At 42.6% G+C, this 17,773-nt stretch overlaps 1 protein-coding gene across 1 annotated transcript in view; it reads right to left on the bottom strand.

Moving 5' to 3' along the window:
* Positions 1–17,773, bottom strand: part of LOC139475937 (uncharacterized) — a 133,226-nt gene that overhangs the window by 47,308 nt on the left and 68,145 nt on the right. The window contains exons 13-25 of the mRNA XM_071259152.1: positions 17,379–17,644; positions 16,458–16,671; positions 15,293–15,411; positions 14,069–14,279; positions 13,008–13,172; positions 11,526–11,764; positions 10,820–11,096; positions 9,632–9,759; positions 7,885–8,098; positions 3,531–3,677; positions 2,201–2,421; positions 1,592–1,796; positions 1,161–1,285 (exon numbers count right to left, since the gene is read on the bottom strand). Coding sequence (XP_071115253.1) covers positions 1,161–1,285; positions 1,592–1,796; positions 2,201–2,421; positions 3,531–3,677; positions 7,885–8,098; positions 9,632–9,759; positions 10,820–11,096; positions 11,526–11,764; positions 13,008–13,172; positions 14,069–14,279; positions 15,293–15,411; positions 16,458–16,671; positions 17,379–17,644 — 2,531 coding nt within the window. The remainder of the gene's footprint in view (positions 1–1,160; positions 1,286–1,591; positions 1,797–2,200; positions 2,422–3,530; positions 3,678–7,884; positions 8,099–9,631; positions 9,760–10,819; positions 11,097–11,525; positions 11,765–13,007; positions 13,173–14,068; positions 14,280–15,292; positions 15,412–16,457; positions 16,672–17,378; positions 17,645–17,773) is intronic.

Here is a 17,773-nt window from a genome sequence, read left to right as displayed (position 1 = left end):
TTCTATAATGAATGAAAGACAAATGATGAAGAATTTGGATAATTTTAATATCAAAGTGTACTTGTAGTTGATCATTGATTATTTTTCAGAATGTTTTCCTCCTAACTGTTTCAACATGACATGGCGAGGTGAGATGAGGCCAAATGTGGTTAAACTTTGCGTTCAAGATTATTGCACTTATATAGCGTTGTGTATGCATGTGTGTGTGTGTCTGCTTGTACTAGTCAAGACTAATGCCGATTTTATAGCGCTTGCCACTGAGATACCATGCCACAGTTTAACATGAATACCCGATTCAGACACAGTATACTGACTCCGAGCTGACCAGTTCTTTAGTCCCTAAATGCTGAGCGCCAGGCAGGGTAACAACAAGTACCATCTGGGGATCGAACCCATGACCTTCGGCTCTCCGGGCATACCACTATGTGACCAATACCTCCAGACAGTGTAAGACTACGTAACCAATACCTCCAGACAGTGTAAGACTACGTAACCAATACCTCCAGACAGTGTAAGACTACGTAACCAATACCTCCAGACAGTGTTCCACTATGTAACCAATACCTCCAGACAGTGTAAGACTATGTAACCAATACCTCCAGACAGTGTAAGACTATGTAACCAGTACCTGCACTGTCAGTGTAAGACTATGTAACCAGTACCTGCACTGTCAGTGTAAGACTATGTAACCAGTACCTGCACTGTCAGTGTAAGACTATGTAACCAGTACCTGCACTGTCAGTGTAAGACTATGTACCCAGTACCTGCACTGTCAGTGTAAGACTATGTAACCAATACCTGCACTGTCAGTGTAAGACTATGTAACCAATACCTCCAGACAGTGTAAGACTATGTAACCAATACCTCCAGACAGTGTAAGACTATGTAACCAATACCTCCAGACAGTGTAAGACTATGTAACCAATACCTCCAGACAGTGTAAGACTATGTAACCAATACCTGCACTGTCAGTGTAAGACTATGTACCCAGTACCTGCACTGTCAGTGTAAGACTATGTACCCAGTACCTGCACTGTCAGTGTAAGACTATGTACTCAGTACCTGCAGACAGTGTAAGACTATGTACCCAGTACCTGCACTGTCAGTGTAAGACTATGTACCCAGTACCTGCAGACAGTGTAAGACTATGTAACCGGTACCTGCACTGTCAACGTGACATCAAATATCCGGTTCCTCAGCAACTCCTCCAAGTCCTTCAGGACCTGCAGCTCACCCGTCACAGGTTTCACTTGGAAAAAGGAGCTCACAGATGGTGGGGTGTAGTCTGAGAAACATCACATATCATCTGTACTTTCAAACCATGTTTTAATCATACAAAGTGAATTCAAATTACATTTAACAATTTTGAGAAGTAAAATGATCAAGTACAGATTAGAATTTGACATGGACAGAATGGGCTCATTAATATATTAATTTGAAGAGAAATTATTTTATTTTTCTGTCTCCCTCCTTCCTAAATCCTAAGGTGAAAGCAAAGATAATTCATAAATCAAGACAAATGATAGTTTGGCTTTTTCTGTGTTTACTAAGATCTGTAGTGACAACAAGATTTGATAACTCATTAATGTACCTGTTATCTGGTACGTGATATTGCCAGAAAAGTTCCCGCCCGTCGCTGCCTTCACTGTCAGGAAGGTGTCGCCCACAGCAACCGTCTTTGTAACATTCACCTCATATTTCTGATTCTCAAAGGTGGGTGTTGACCGCAGATAGACCACTCCAATGTCGGAACGTAGGCTTGTGTTTTTTAAGCCATTGTCAACTGTTATCTCAATCTGAAAGAGAAAATATAATGATGTCTTGGCTGGGGAAACCAGTGGTTGTCAGCGTGAGCAACAGTAACATTCCTGCTATATATCAGGCAGCCTGTAACTCATGGTGTCTTGGCTGGGGAAACCAGTGGTTGACAGCGTGAGCAACAGTAACATTCCTGCTATATATCAGGCAGCCTGTAACTCATGGTGTCTTGGCTGGGGAAACCAGTGGTTGACAGCGTGAGCAACAGTAACATTCCTGCTATATATCAGGCAGCCTGTTACTATCAAACAAGTTATTTTTATCTCTTACCAGTGCTAGGAATGCTCGGCATGCCAGCTGCTTATACAATTGCTTAGCCTAGAATTCCATCGGGTTAGTACATGGAATAAGACTACATTTTGCCAGTGAGCAGTCTACTCACATAGTATGTGCCATTAGTTGTCAGGGTGTAACACAAGGTGTACAAGCCTGCGTCCCCAACAAGCGTAAATCCACCGGTGTAGGTTCCGCTTTCCGTGTATGTCAGCGTGCTGGTTGCATCAGCTGTGGGGTCAGTACAGGTCACGTTCAAGGATATACAGCTGTTGATGATCCAGACTGGAGGGTTTATCTGACGAAGTTCGCATTTCGCACTGACAGTACCTGAAACATCAGGTCCATGTTCTAGTATCTTGACAATATTGAATACCTCTTGACATGTCCAAGTACCTTGACAATATCAAATACTACTTGACAAATTGCCCATGTACCTTGACAATATCAAATACTACTTGACATATTACCCATGTACCTTGACAATATTGAATATCTCTGGACATGTCCAAGTGCCTTACGAATATCAAATACTACATGACATATTGCCCATGTACCTTGGCAATGTCAAATACTACTTGACATATTCCCCATGTACCTTGACAATACTGAATACTACCTGACATGTCCAAGTATCTTGACAATACCGAATACTAGTTGTACAACAACATCTCCTAGCAACCGATCACATCCTGTCCCACCTCGATACTAAAGATATCCCAAGCTAAAATTGAGTAGTATACAACTACTACGCACAAATATGGACATATATGTAGTAGTAATTTGTGTCCCTTCCTCTGCCCCACTTCAAAGCCTATTGGTGCTGCCGCATGAATACTTCAAGAGAAAAATGAAGTGTTTTACTTTTTATTTCTTGGTTTACTTTACTTGACACTAAATATCAAGAATGTGAAAAAAATAAAATTGGATGTGAAAACTCTTTTTATTACCTCTGAGCCTGATAATCAGGCTTCTTAAAAAAATATTCCCATTCTGATAAGTACGTATACAGGCTCAAAGAGAGCATGCGAATTAGTAGCCACAAAAATACCATTTAGTACTTCATCAGTCAAAAAAAAGAACAAACACAGTGAGGTTAATTCTCATGTAAATGCCACAAACATTCTTATAAATATTTCATGAAAGTGTCAGCTGAAAAATAAAGAATCTAAATTTTTTATAAAATATCATACAATAAATAACTGAAAGGGCCAATTACATATTTATTTATTTGTATATTTTGACCAGGATCCAAGGTTTTGAGAGAGAAAAGTTGATAAAAAAAATAACATAAAGAAGGTGTAACAGAAAGTGCATACACCTCAAGCATTTTAAACATTATCAGCTGAACATTCAACATTTACAATAACTTGTACAAGATGCTTCATGTATGTTGCTGACTGGATTCAAATATTGTGACGCTCTTATAGCATACATACGATTAACATTGACAGTGATGTCAACTACATGCTTCAAGCTACTGTCGGCCGCATCACTGGCCACAGCCTGCAGCTGAAGGGTGTCTCTGTCTCTCGGCAACCGCTTCCCAAGGGTAATGGCACCGCTTGAGCTGATGTTGAAAAACTCTGGAAAAGAACACGTATGATATGAACAGTTCCCATAGACGTAGTGAGTATGGTTTGGACCACATTAAGCAGTATCTGAGCCACTTCACGCTAAAGATGGCATCACATTTTTCCAAAGTGGGAACTGAACTTGGGCCTTTCACATGAGAAGCAAACACTTTAACCACAGGACCACCCCACTGTCCCTTTAATATATGGGATAACATTTGGTCAGTAATTGTAAACTACCTCGCTGGTATTCATCTTGACCTGGGACAAGGTCAGCTTCAGGAGGCAATATTACCTAGGCATAACAGGTGCTATGCTGAGTTCACTGAGGAAGACACTGCCTGGAATAGGTATGCAGACCACAAGCTGAATGTGACCCAATAGCTTTGTTTGTTTGTTTGTTGTTTAACACCGCACTCAATATTCCAGCTATATGACAGCGGTCTGTAAATAATCGAGTCTGGACCAGACAATCTAGTGATTGACATCATGAGCATCGATCAAAACAATTGGAATACGATGACATGCATCAACCAAGTCAGTGAGCCTGACCATTTGATCACGTTAGTAGCTTCTTACGACAAGCATGGGTTGCTGAAGACCTCAGTATTCTAACCCGGATTCTAGCAGCCATGATACTGCTTGGTGGTACTCATCATACTGGAATGATTGGAGGTGTCATTATCTAGAATAACATCTAGTCTCTGAAATGAACAGATTTTACAGAAAAAAAAACAGTTAAATTATCTTAATACATATAATAGAAAGGAGCCCAGAGACTCTCTTCTCCTGAAACAGCAGTAATCCAACTGTTATAGGTGAGGTGAGGTGAAATGGGGTTAAACGTTGCTTCCAAGAATATTGCACTTATATAAGGATGTGCATGCATGTGTGTGTGTGTGGCTGCTTGTACTAGTCTGGACGAATGCTGATTTTATAGTGCTAGCCCACTGAGATACCATGCTGCAGTTTAATATGGATACCCCACTCAGACACAGTATACTGCCACCGAGCTGACCAGTCCTTGTTTTAAACCCTTAATGCCAAGCACCAGGCAGAGCAACAATAAGTACCAACTTTTAAAGTCTTTTGTGTGAAGCGGCCAGGGATCGAACCCCGGACCTTCTGCTCTCCGGGCAGACATGCTCACACTAGATCACGGGGGCGGTTCCCACTATTATAGACTTGCATGGGCTGTATTGGATATATTAATGTTTCAGGGGTATCTTCAATCATTGTCAAATATTTGGCTATTCCCGATCCTAAAACATCACTCGATGACTGATCAAATGTGACTATGCCAACCATGCATATTTATCCGGTTCAGCAATTTGGTGAAAATTTTAGAATCTATTTGCTTGTATTTACCAGTGATAAGTTCATCTTCATCACATTAAAAGGAAAACTGTACTTAGGCCAGTAAGTAGGTCCAGCAACATCCATGATGGTATCAGTCAGCTCATGTTGAAGGAGGGACATAGAAGGGACATTACTTGCAATAGCCACTGGTGGCGCTACTATCGAGCCCAGAAATTCCAGCCTATTTCGGCAAGGGTGGAAACTGGACTTTTATGGTCCGTTCACTCCCTGTCTAGGGAAGATACTTTGTTTTATGGGATCCTTTCTTATGAGTATTTGTTCATCGGTAATGTGTATTCAAAGGTTATGGAGGGACATACCATGTACAAAACTGTGAAGTATTGTTGATGGTATTTGTTTTGTGAACGTCATTTACTGGTTTTACCATGGGAAGATGAAGAGGTTCTGTAGCCAGAGACAATGTACCGTCCATGTGATCGATTATCATTTAATAAGTTAATAGTTATGTAACAGTATGTCTGTAAATAGTATTTTGAAAGGTTTTAAAGCATGATTGTATTCACTTTAACTGAATTGAATTATAATCTAAACATAAATAGTAACAATTATTTCTTTAAATACTTTTACTTTGTTAACTTCTGGGTAATCTTGGGTTGTTAAGCGACTCCTTTGATGAAGGTCATAGTCATTGTGACTGGGTCGGTCACAGGCTTGGCTGTGTATGTATGGTTGTTCTGCATGATCCCTTCAATTATGTTTTATTTGCTTGTTTATTTGTTCTTTAACACCACCCTCAGCAATATTCCAGCTACATAAGGGTGGTCTGTAAATAATTGCGTCTGGACCAGACAATCCAGTGACTGACATCATGAGCATCGTCATTTAGGCGAATCCATTAACCAAAAAGAAAAAGTCACTTTATTACAATGTCTAAACCTCGGACTCCAGAGAGTTTAGAGAAGTAGAGTGCTAGTCTCTCTGTCATACCCTGTTGTCTAGTCTCTCTGTAATACTGTGTTGTCTAGTCTCTCTGTAATACTGTGTTGTCTAGTCTCTCTGTCATACCGTGTTGTCTAGTCTCTCTGTAATACTGTGTTGTCTAGTCTCTCTGTCATACCGTGTTGTCTAGTCTCTCTGTAATACTGTGTTGTCTAGTCTCTCTGTAATACTGTGTTGTCTAGTCTCTCTGTCATACCGTGTTGTCTAGTCTCTCTGTCATACCATGTTGCCTATTCTCTCTGTAATACTGTGTTGTATAGCCTCTCTAGTCATACTGTGTTGTCTAGTCTCTCTGTCATACTGTGTTGCCTATTCTCTCTGTAATACTGTGTTGTATAGCCTCTCTGTAATACTGTGTTGTCTAGCCTCTCTGTAATACTGTGTTGTCTAGTCTCTCTGTCATACTGTGTTGTCTAGTCTCTCTGTAATACCGTGTTGTCTAGTCTCTCTGTCATACCGTGTTGTCTAGTCTCTCTGTAATACTGTGTTGTCTAGTCTCTCTGTCATACTGTGTTGTCTAGTCTCTCTGTCATACTGTGTTGTCTAGTCTCTCTGTAATACTGTGTTGTCTAGTCTCTCTGTAATACTGTGTTGTCTAGTCTCTCTGTAATACTGTGTTGTCTAGTCTCTCTGTAATACTGTGTTGTCTAGTCTCTCTGTAATACTGTGTTGTCTAGTCTCTCTGTAATACTGTGTTGTCTAGTCTCTCTGTAATACTGTGTTGTCTAGTCTCTCTGTAATACTGTGTTGTCTAGTCTCTCTGTAATACTGTGTTGTCTAGTCTCTCTGTCATACTGTGTTGTCTAGTCTCTCTGTAATACTGTGTTGTCTAGTCTCTCTGTCATACTGTGTTGTCTAGTCTCTCTGTAATACTGTGTTGTCTAGTCTCTCTGTAATACTGTGTTGTCTAGTCTCTCTGTAATACTGTGTTGTCTAGTCTCTCTGTAATACTGTGTTGTCTAGTCTCTCTGTAATACTGTGTTGTCTAGTCTCTCTGTCATACTGTGTTGTCTAGTCTCTCTGTAATACTGTGTTGTCTAGTCTCTCTGTCATACTGTGTTGTCTAGTCTCTCTGTAATACTGTGTTGTCTAGTCTCTCTGTAATACTGTGTTGTCTAGTCTCTCTGTAATACTGTGTTGTCTAGTCTCTCTGTAATACTGTGTTGTCTAGTCTCTCTGTAATACTGTGTTGTCTAGTCTCTCTGTCATACTGTGTTGTCTAGTCTCTCTAGATCTGTCATACCGTGTTGCCTAGTCTCTCTGTAATACTGTGTTGTCTAGTCTCTCTGTAATACTGTGTTGTCTAGTCTCTCTGTAATACTGTGTTGTCTAGTCTCTCTGTCATACCCTGTTGTCTAGTCTCTCTGTAATACTGTGTTGTCTAGTCTCTCTGTCATACTGTGTTGTCTAGTCTCTCTGTAATACTGTGTTGTCTAGTCTCTCTGTAATACTGTGTTGTCTAGTCTCTCTGTAATACTGTGTTGTCTAGTCTCTCTGTCATACCGTGTTGCCTAGTCTCTCTGTAATACTGTGTTGTCTAGTCTCTCTGTAATACTGTGTTGTCTAGTCTCTCTGTCATACTGTGTTGTCTAGTCTCTCTGTAATACTGTGTTGTCTAGTCTCTCTGTCATACTGTGTTGTCTAGTCTCTCTGTAATACTGTGTTGTCTAGTCTCTCTAGATCTGTCATACCGTGTTACCTTGTCTCACTGTAATACTGTGTTGCCTAGTCTCTCTGTAATACCGTGTTACCTCATCTCTCAGTAATACCATGTTGCCTCGTCTCTCTGTAATACCTAGTTGCCTCATCTTTCTGTAATACCTTGTTGCCTTGTCTCTCTGTAATACCCTGTTGTCTCATAGTCTCTCCGTAATACCCTGTTGGACGTAACGTAACTCACCCCTGTCTGGCCCCTCCATTGTGTAAACAGTCTTCGTCTTGTTGGCATCATAGTCAGGGTCTGAACATGACAGGGTGTCCATCACGGTGTCTACATCGGTCACTAAGCCCATGTTGAAGATCAGGCTAGACACACTACATGTTGGTGCTTCATTGACGTCCAGGATGTCCACAGTGTATACCACGGACGCTGACAGATTCCCTCCATCCACCACCTGCGTGGGTACAAGTAGTGAGTGAGTATGGTTTTACGCTGCTTTCAGCAATATATATTCCAGCAATATCACGATGGGGGACACCAGAAATGGGCTTCACACATTGCACCCATGTGGGGAATCAAACCCAGGTATTTGGCATGATGAGTGAACTCCTTAACCACAAGGCTACCCCTCCCCCAGGTCACCCCAGGTCACCCCAGACAGAGATGTTGGACAATGTAACAATGTAACACTCTTCCCGTAGGGTGAACTGGTACTGGAGAGACTCATCCAGGTCACCCCGGACAGAGAAGTTGGACAATGTAACACTCTTCCCGTAGGGTGAACTGGTACTGGAGAGACTCATCCAGGTCACCCCAGACAGAGATGTTGGACAATGTAACACTCTTCCCGTAGGGTGAACTGGTACTGGAGAGACTCATCCAGGTCACCCCGGACAGAGAAGTTGGACAATGTAACACTCTTCCCGTAGGGTGAACTGGTACTGGAGAGACTCATCCAGGTCACCCCGGACAGAGAAGTTGGACAATGTAACACTCTTCCCGTAGGGTGAACTGGTACTGGAGAGACTCATCCAGGTCACCCCGGACAGAGAAGTTGGACAATGTAACACTCTTCCCGTAGGGAGAACTGGTACTGGAGAGACTCATCCAGGTCACCCCAGACAGAGATGTTGGACAATGTAACACTCTTCCCGTAGGGTGAACTGGTACTGGAGAGACTCATCCAGGTCACCCCAGACAGAGATGTTGGACAATGTAACACTCTTCCCGTAGGGTGAACTGGTACTGGAGAGACTCATCCAGGTCACCCCAGACAGAGATGTTGGACAATGTAACACTCTTCCCGTAGGGTGAACTGGTACTGGAGAGACTCATCCAGGTCACCCCAGACAGAGATGTTGGACAATGTAACACTCTTCCCGTAGGGTGAACTGGTACTGGAGAGACTCATCCAGGTCACCCCAGACAGAGATGTTGGACAATGTAACACTCTTCCCGTAGGGTGAACTGGTACTGGAGAGACTCATCCAGGTCACCCCAGACAGAAATGTTGGACAATGTAACACTCTTCCCGTAGGGTGAACTGGTACTGGAGAGACTCATCCAGGTCACCCCAGACAGAGATGTTGGACAATGTAACACTCTTCCCGTAGGGTGAACTGGTACTGGAGAGACTCATCCAGGTCACCCCAGACAGAGATGTTGGACAATGTAACACTCTTCCCGTAGGGTGAACTGGTACTGGAGAGACTCGTCAAGGTCACCCCGGACAGAGAAGTTGGACAACGTAACACTCTACCTGTAGGGTGAACTGGTACTGGAGAGATTCGTACAGGTCACCCCTGACAGAGAAGTTGGACAACGTAACACTCTACCTGTAGGGTGAACTGGTACTGGAGAGATTCGTACAGGTCACCCCTGACAGAGAAGTTGGACAATGTAACACTCTACCTGTATGGTGAACTGGTACTGGAGAGACTCGTCAAGGTCACCCCGGACAGAGAAGTTGGACAACGTAACACTCTACCTGTATGGTGAACTGGTACTGGAGAGACTCGTCAAGGTCACCCCGGACAGAGAAGTTGGAAAAGGAGTAGTCAATGGGGAGGTTATCTGCAGCAACAGCTGTGTTATTCCTCTTCCACACAATCTTCCCTGAAATAAACATAACTAAATGGTTTGTACTCCATGTACAACTTTAATATGGCAAAATCTCCCTCAATTAGAGATATGATGTTCAGTAACTTGTCCATGTGTAATAAATTTATTCAAATCTTATTCACTGTAATAGAGGAACTTGAGTCTCAAATCTGTTTCAAAATTGTTCTCATCAAAATTCAATTTACATTCTTTTGCCATTTATCATGAATGAATGTTGTCCTAAGCTTCAGTCAGCAATATTCCATGTATATCACAGTAGACATGGAATCATTCAAAGACTAGGTACACCAGTGGTTGATGCCATGAGCAACAATTCTTGCCATCGGAATTAATTTACGTACAATTTCATATGCCACTTTCCTAGTACATGTATGATTTAACAAGACCTACTATTACTATTCTAAAACACAATACAGAGTATCATGATTCATCAAAGACATACAATCAGACCCGTCACACATTGTGACCAGCCGATGCTCATCACAGGTCTCTTACACTGTCTTGTCCTGTCTCCGAATCCCCTCAGGGTTCTCTACAACACAACATACTGTGAGCTGCAGTCCCCTCAGGGTTCTCTACAGCACAACATACCATGAGCTGCAGTCCCCTCAGGGTTCTCTACAACACAACATACTATGAGCTGCAGTCCCCTCAGGGTTCTCTACAACACAACATACCATGAGCTGCAGTCCCCTCAGGGTTCTCTACAACACAACATACCATGAGCTGCAGTCCCCTCAGGGTTCTCTACAACACAACATACCATGAGCTGCAGTCCCCTCAGGGTTCTCTACAACATACCATGAGCTGCAGTCCCCTCAGGGTTCTCTACAACATACCATGAGCTGCAGTCCCCTCAGGGTTATCTACAACACAACATACCATGAGCTGCAGTCCCCTCAGGGTACTCTACAACACAACATACCATGAGCTGCAGTCCCCTCAGGGTTCTCTACAACACAACATACAATGAGCTGCAGTTCCCTCAGGGTTCTCTACAACACAACATACCATGAGCTGCAGTCCCCTCAGGGTTCTCTACAACACAACATACCATGAGCTGCAGTTCTCTGTATCTGATGCTGCACAGTGTGTCTGTCTGGGTCCGTGACACGGATGATGTCCGTTCCATCCGTAGCTTTCAGATCCCTCTCGGTGAAAGGTCCATTGCTGATTTGCAACATGGCAATTATTTTCCCGATGGGTGTGGTCTCTGGGATGGATCCGTGGTACTTGACTTCCTGGAAGCGTGGCGCTTCATTCACGTCCTCCACTACAATGTTCCAGGTCATGGTGACATTACCCAGTCCATTCTCCACAATCACTTTCACCTGAAATTAATCGAGTATTTTTTGTAAATGTGTTGCCAATGCAACAAAAGCATTTGAGAGATAAATGGCATTTTCATGATTTTGTCAATGTTTAATAAGGTCATGCTTCTATTGCCTTCTATCTCATAACCAAATTTGAATAGCTATTTTGGATAACAATAAGATGATTACAAGCAAGTAGCCACACCACATCACACCATACCACACATCAAATCATTAATTTATCTGGACATTTGGCCAAGAATGGGATATTCATATTGGGCTTCACTTTGTTAGAGACATTTACTCAAACATTTCAAGGCAAACTGACTCCCCAACATGTTTCTGCAATAAACACAGCTTGAAGACAGACATTTTGATGTAAATTTTGATAATACAACAGAGTGGAAGCCGACCTACATGAGAAGTATTCTGTGAAACATTGATTACCTCATGGCTGCCAATACTGTCCTTAAAGCTGGTGTTGTTTGCACACATTCGGAAGGAAATAGATGCTCCAGTCTCCTCCTGCTCCAGTATGAAGTTGGCCGGGAGGCTGGTCATCTGGACACTGGGCAGTTTGTCCAGGGGGTTGGTACACTTGACTTTCTCGACCGCACACCCCACGCTGTCCGTGTCCTTGAAGCGGACACTCACACTGGTCGTGTTGCAGGTGGGTGGAAAGGCCTCTGAAATACATATGTCACCGACATTAAACCCCATTTGTGTATGCAACACACAGAGGTCAAACATTTGTGGATCATCATGCAAATGGTCTCTACTGGGGAGGAACAAAAGGAAAGAACATGTTTTTTTCTCAGCAGCTGTACTATTAATTCACAAATGTTCAACAAAGGATGACAACTGGTTGACACCATTTTGGCCCCAATGGATCCGTATAATTTAAAAAATGGGGAAGACTTGTATAGGAATTGCATTTACAAAACTTTTGTTCATATGGATGATTAGGAATTTAATCTTTTTTTATACTTTTTTACTTAAATCAAAACCAAATGTAGAGGCAAGGTTGTCGTAAGCGGTCACAAACGGGATCGAGTGGTCAGCTAGACTGGCTGACTTGGTTGATGCATTTCATTATATCCCATTTGCGTAGATCGATTCTTATCATGTAAATCACTGGAATGTCTTGTCCAGATTTGATTATTTACAGACCATTGTCATATTGCTGGAATATTGCTGAGTGCGGCTTTCCACAACAAACAAACAAAAGTTCAAAATGGCTTTTGTCGTTACAATCAGAATATAACAAAATGTGTCAATATGTGTTCAGGAGTTGTTTTCTAATAACTGAACATGATCAACTTGCTGACACAAGCTGCACTGTCAATGAGAGACAGCCACTTCAAACATTTGGCTGACAACCGTCTTGAGTCAGACATGCTCACGTCAGCTGAGGATGAAATGAGGTTTAACGTTGTGTTCAAGATTACACATGTGTACAGCGGTTTTGATGCTCATACTAGTCTGGACTAATGCTGATTTTGTGATTTATAACACATGACTAACCATGGGTCTGGGTAGTCCAGTGGGTACCTTGGTCCTACTCAGTACCCTACCGACCCAAGTACATGAGGTACCCGTCCAAGCCCTAGGTCTAGCCCACCGAGATACCATGCTGCAGGTAAACATGAACACCTTCACTCAGACACAGTATACTGACTCTGAGCCGACCAATCCTTGTTTTAGCCGGGCAGACGTTCTACCACTAGACAACAGAGGTGGTAAGACATGCTCAGTGTAAGGCTTTTCTAAAATATAAAATATTTTGGAAACTTTTTCATTCATTTTGTCTATACTTCAGAACTTGCAATCATTTTGCATTTCCAGTGGACAATAAATATCCCTCAACCATTCTGTAAGATGTTGCCCCAGATTTCTCCTTCAGGACGACAACAGACATCAAGAACTTACTGTTATACACAATTGTCACAGGGATGGTGACAGAGGGAGCTATAGTGTTGCCTGGACTCCCGTTGCTAACGGTAACCAGGTAGACTAGTTGATCATGTTGGTATGGTATGGTATCCAACAGTTTGATGACACCATCAGACTTCACATAGATCAGTGATGTGGCACCTGAAAGGACAGATGTTGGTTAAACATTTCATCATGTTATATTTCATGAATCTAGTTCACATTGTTCCATGAGTCATTGGGGTGGTAGGGTAGCCTGGTGGTTAAAGTTGGCTCAGTTCCCTACATGGATACAATGTGCGGAGCCCATTTCTGGTGTCCCCTGCCGTGATATTGAGGGAACAAATGCGTAACACCATACTCTTTCACTCTAGGAGTCATTGAGAAAGGTTTTATGCAACTTTATTAATAGAATAAACCTTAGCTATGTTGGGTTTCAAAACCATGTCTTCAGCCATCTTCCCGAGGCAAGAGAGTTAACTGACTTTGAAAGTCCAGTTTCCACCCTTGCCGAACTGGGCTGGAATTCCTAGGCTCGATCGTAGCGCCACCAGTGGCTATTACGAGTTATGTCCTTTCTATGCCTCTCCTATTGACCAATCAGATTCAACCTCTCGTATCACTTGCATTTGCTTCAAACAAAACGGTGGTGCCCAGTCAAGACAATCTGATCAATAATCAAGATCTATATTGTGATAAAACGAGTCTTACATCGCGAAATGCATCAACTCACATGAGCACCTTGATTAAAAACATGAAAAGATTTAGAAAATATCTGTTGACAACGAGTTAGCGGTGCACATGCTTTGCAAATCCTGCAGTCGACCGAAATCTGCATGACAGTTTATGAACCAGATTTCGATGCGCGATTTTGATTGGACTATGCGTAGACGGGGATTTCACTGTTACTTCTTTACACAGGCCTACAAGGTAGTGACATGATGCACCTCACATGACTTTCAAGAAGTTAAATTCCTAGAATTACATTCATTATGACCCTCATCAAACAATTCCTGGTTCCATGCATGTGACACTACAGTCCTCCAAGTGACCCCCACCTGGTTCCTTGGGCTTTGCCTCATACACAAGAGTCTTGAACTCGGTCTTAGCGTCAGTGTCCCAACAGATGAGTTGACCAATCACAAAGTCCGGACCCGCAGTGGCGTTTACAGTGAAGTCTCCTGGCTGTTCACATTTAGGAGCTTCGTTCACATCATCAACATTGATGATGATGTTGACGGACGTGGACAATCCTCCTCCATCTGTTACCTATAGCAACAGATAAACAAAATGAGTGAGTGAGTATGGTTTTACACCGCTTTTAGTAATATTCCAGCAATCTTACGGCAGGGGACACCGGAAAATAGGCTTCACACATTGTACCCAGGTTGGTAATAGAACCCGGGTCTTCGACGTGATGAGCCAACGCTTTAACCGCTAGGCTACCCGACCCCCCCCCAGACATACACAGTACATGTGGTAGAAAGGTACCCTGTACTCAGACACTACACAACGGGGTAAATGTTTTAATTCCTGGCTCATGTCAACCAACTGAGTCACAACCACAATGTACTGTTTCATCTTTGATGGATATGAACCATAAACTGATGGGCAAAAGAAAGTATACACTTGAAAATTGAATTTGACCAAAATAAACAAACACGATCAAAATGTTACTAGGCTGAAAACAGTCCAAAACATTAGGTCCAAAACACAAGTATGATACCTATTTCAAATACATCACAATGAAATAACCATTTCTTGTTTGTTTCATGTTTTGCCACCGTCAAACATTATAGGTGTATACTTTCTTTGCCTGGAAGTTTACATGTACAAAGAACTAACTGTTACGATAACAGATCAAGTGCACTGTATACATTCTGTGGTCATTGTAAACACCTTTCAACAGAATAACACCTTCTCTAACAGAGTGAGTGAGTGAGTGAGTATGGTTTTACGCCGCTTTTAGCAATATTCCAGCAATATCACGGCGGGGGACACCAGAAATGGGCTTCACACATTGTACCCATGTCGGGAATCGAACCCGGGTCTTCGGCGTGACGAGCTAACGCTTTAACCACTAGGCTACCCGACTCTAACAGAAGTAAACACACATATATGTTACTTTAAACATGAAATAGCATTTATTTGTGTCCAATAAAATGACCAACCAAAGCCACTTTATGACAAATAAGATATAATATATATACTAGTTCTTTTAAGTCAGATTTGGGTGTCATAATTATCATGATCATCTATGGTAAAGTTCTGCCAATACTTACTGTCAGTATGTAGGAATAGTCAGTGTTCCTTGTAGCGTTCAGCATCTGAGCTACTTTTATCTCCTCCGTCACATTGTTAAACTCAAAGTCTCCAGCATATGTCAACGAAGGGTCAGCCGCTGGATTGTAAAATAACTTTGTTATACGATACAGCAATGACTAATAACAATAATAATCAGGTATTTATTAATCGTCATGTTCCGATAACAGAAATTCTATATGATTTATGCTTTCTTATGACAATTAACCCTATAAAATGTATGGAATTGATCTCAAGAAACAAATTCTTGGTTTGGATGGATGTATTCTACATGGATGTCAGAAACACAACATTTGAGTTTGTAGGATGAAAGGAAAATGGTTGTTTTAGTGATGATGTTGATGGTGTTGCTGATGTAGCAGGGTGTGGAGTCATCCCACAGATGACATCCTTACCTTGTCAGCTTGCTGACGGGGTTAACCTCTTTGGTCATGTGGACAAGGCGTCCGACCTCAGATCAGAAGGTCCGTGGTTCAAAATCCCATCACGGGACTCAGGAATTTTAGGGCCGCTCCATTGGCGCCCAACGTGGGGCTTAGCAGGTTCATATTATATTTGAGCAAAATAAGCCTCAGTACCCTACTATGCGGCCTGGGACGTGCCTTATGTTGACGGGGGAGTATGTAGCAGGGCGTGGAGTCATCCCACAGGTGACATCCTTACCTTGTCAGCCTGCTGACAGGGTTAACCTCTTTGGTCATGTGGACAAGGCGTCCGACCTCGGATCAGAATGTCCGTGGTTCGAATCCCATCACGGGACTCGGACATTTTATGGCCGCTACACTGAAAATAACGTTTTTGTCACCATATGCCACCAAACAGTACATGAATGCACATAATGCCAGGTACTCAGTAAAAATCAAGCAGTATGACTGCCTGTAAATTATCAAGGCAGACAATCCTGTGGTTGATATTGTGAGCAACGATCTACACCTTGGGGGTACGATGACATGGAATCGACCAAGTCAGGAAGCCTGACTCCCAGTCCAATAAGTTGCCTCTGGGATCAGTGGTAGTTGCTTGGGATGATTTCTACCTGTACAAGCAACGCCTGCTGGGGGTGTGTGTGGGGTGTGTGTATGACACTTCCGCATCAGATCTAGTAAACAAGTATAGTCATGTTACCTTCAAAAGTGACAGACAGTACTCCATTGTTTCCTGGATCTGGGTCGGAGATGTTAAGAGTTGCGACTGGCAATCCTATAGGTGATGTTTCGCTGATGTTGTAGGTGTTGTTGATGGGGAGACCTTGGATGATCGGCAGGTCATTGACATCCAGCACTTCCACAGTCACATTTAAATTAGTGGAAAATAAATTGTTGGAAACTTGTAGACCTCCCTGAAGTAATAAATCGAAAACATGCAGTTACATCCGGATGTTACAGTCTCTGACCTGTAACAAAGTTCATCATGTTCAAGATTTCCAATTCCCTGTCCAAAAGACTTTAAAAGATGGCACTTGTTGTAACCCTGCCTGGCACTCAGCATTAAGGGGCTAAACAAGGACTGGTCGGCTCAGAGACACTATACTGTGTCTGAGTGGGGTATTCATGTAAAACTGGGGCATGGTATCTCAGTGGGCTAGCACTATTAAATCGGCATCAGTCTGGACAAATACATGCAGCCACACACACACACACACACACACACACACACACACACGTGCATGCACATCGCTATATAAGTACAATAATCTTGGACACGACGCTTAATATCACATCACCTATTACAGGGTTGGGAATAGCAACTTGCTTGGTAAAATCTACCAAATTTTGATAGGATGTGGTTACTGATTCATCAGTACTGTTCACATTTCTCATAACCAACTGATTTGGAAGACTTCTTTTAGTTGGCTGAATACAACTTAGATGACCCCAGCAGCAGACAGGAATCCCCCTCTGATATTATACAAGATTTCTTTATTGACCATCACCCTGTCAAATTAAACTAGCATGGCCATGACAAGAATGATTAATCTACTAGCTCTTCTCTACACATGAAATAAACCATGTCACTGGATGTAGAATATGAAATGGTTTGTCCTACCATGTAACGTCCAGGCAGCCCGGTGATGTTTGTCTCCAGGCACACAGTCAGATAAGGCAGCTGGGATCCCTGGGAGTTGGTCCCAAGGGAGAAGAATGCAAGCAGGGGCTGGTCGCCACCCCCCAGGGAGGTGTTGGTCAGGACATAGGTGAGGCCAGTGGAGGTGGGGTCAGTGCAGCTGTGGGTCAGGTTGAAGCAGGACGAGACAGCACTTCGCTCCGACACGGACAGCTGGAGGCTAGGCTCGGAACATGTCGGACGCTTATCTGGACAAAACATGGGACAAAAACTTTACAGTGTGTCTTTTAAAATAACATCCCAGCCTCAATGAATATAGGCAAGAAGCAGATTTAACATTCTGGACATAATATATAAAGTTTCTCCTTTATAAGTTT

Source organism: Haliotis cracherodii, unplaced genomic scaffold (assembly GCF_022045235.1).
Source record: "Haliotis cracherodii isolate W230 unplaced genomic scaffold, xgHalCrac1.p SCAF_3, whole genome shotgun sequence".
NCBI lineage: Eukaryota > Metazoa > Mollusca > Gastropoda > Lepetellida > Haliotidae > Haliotis > Haliotis cracherodii.
The sequence above is the reverse complement of the archived record's forward strand: the minus strand, read 5'-3'. Positions and strand labels throughout refer to the sequence as shown.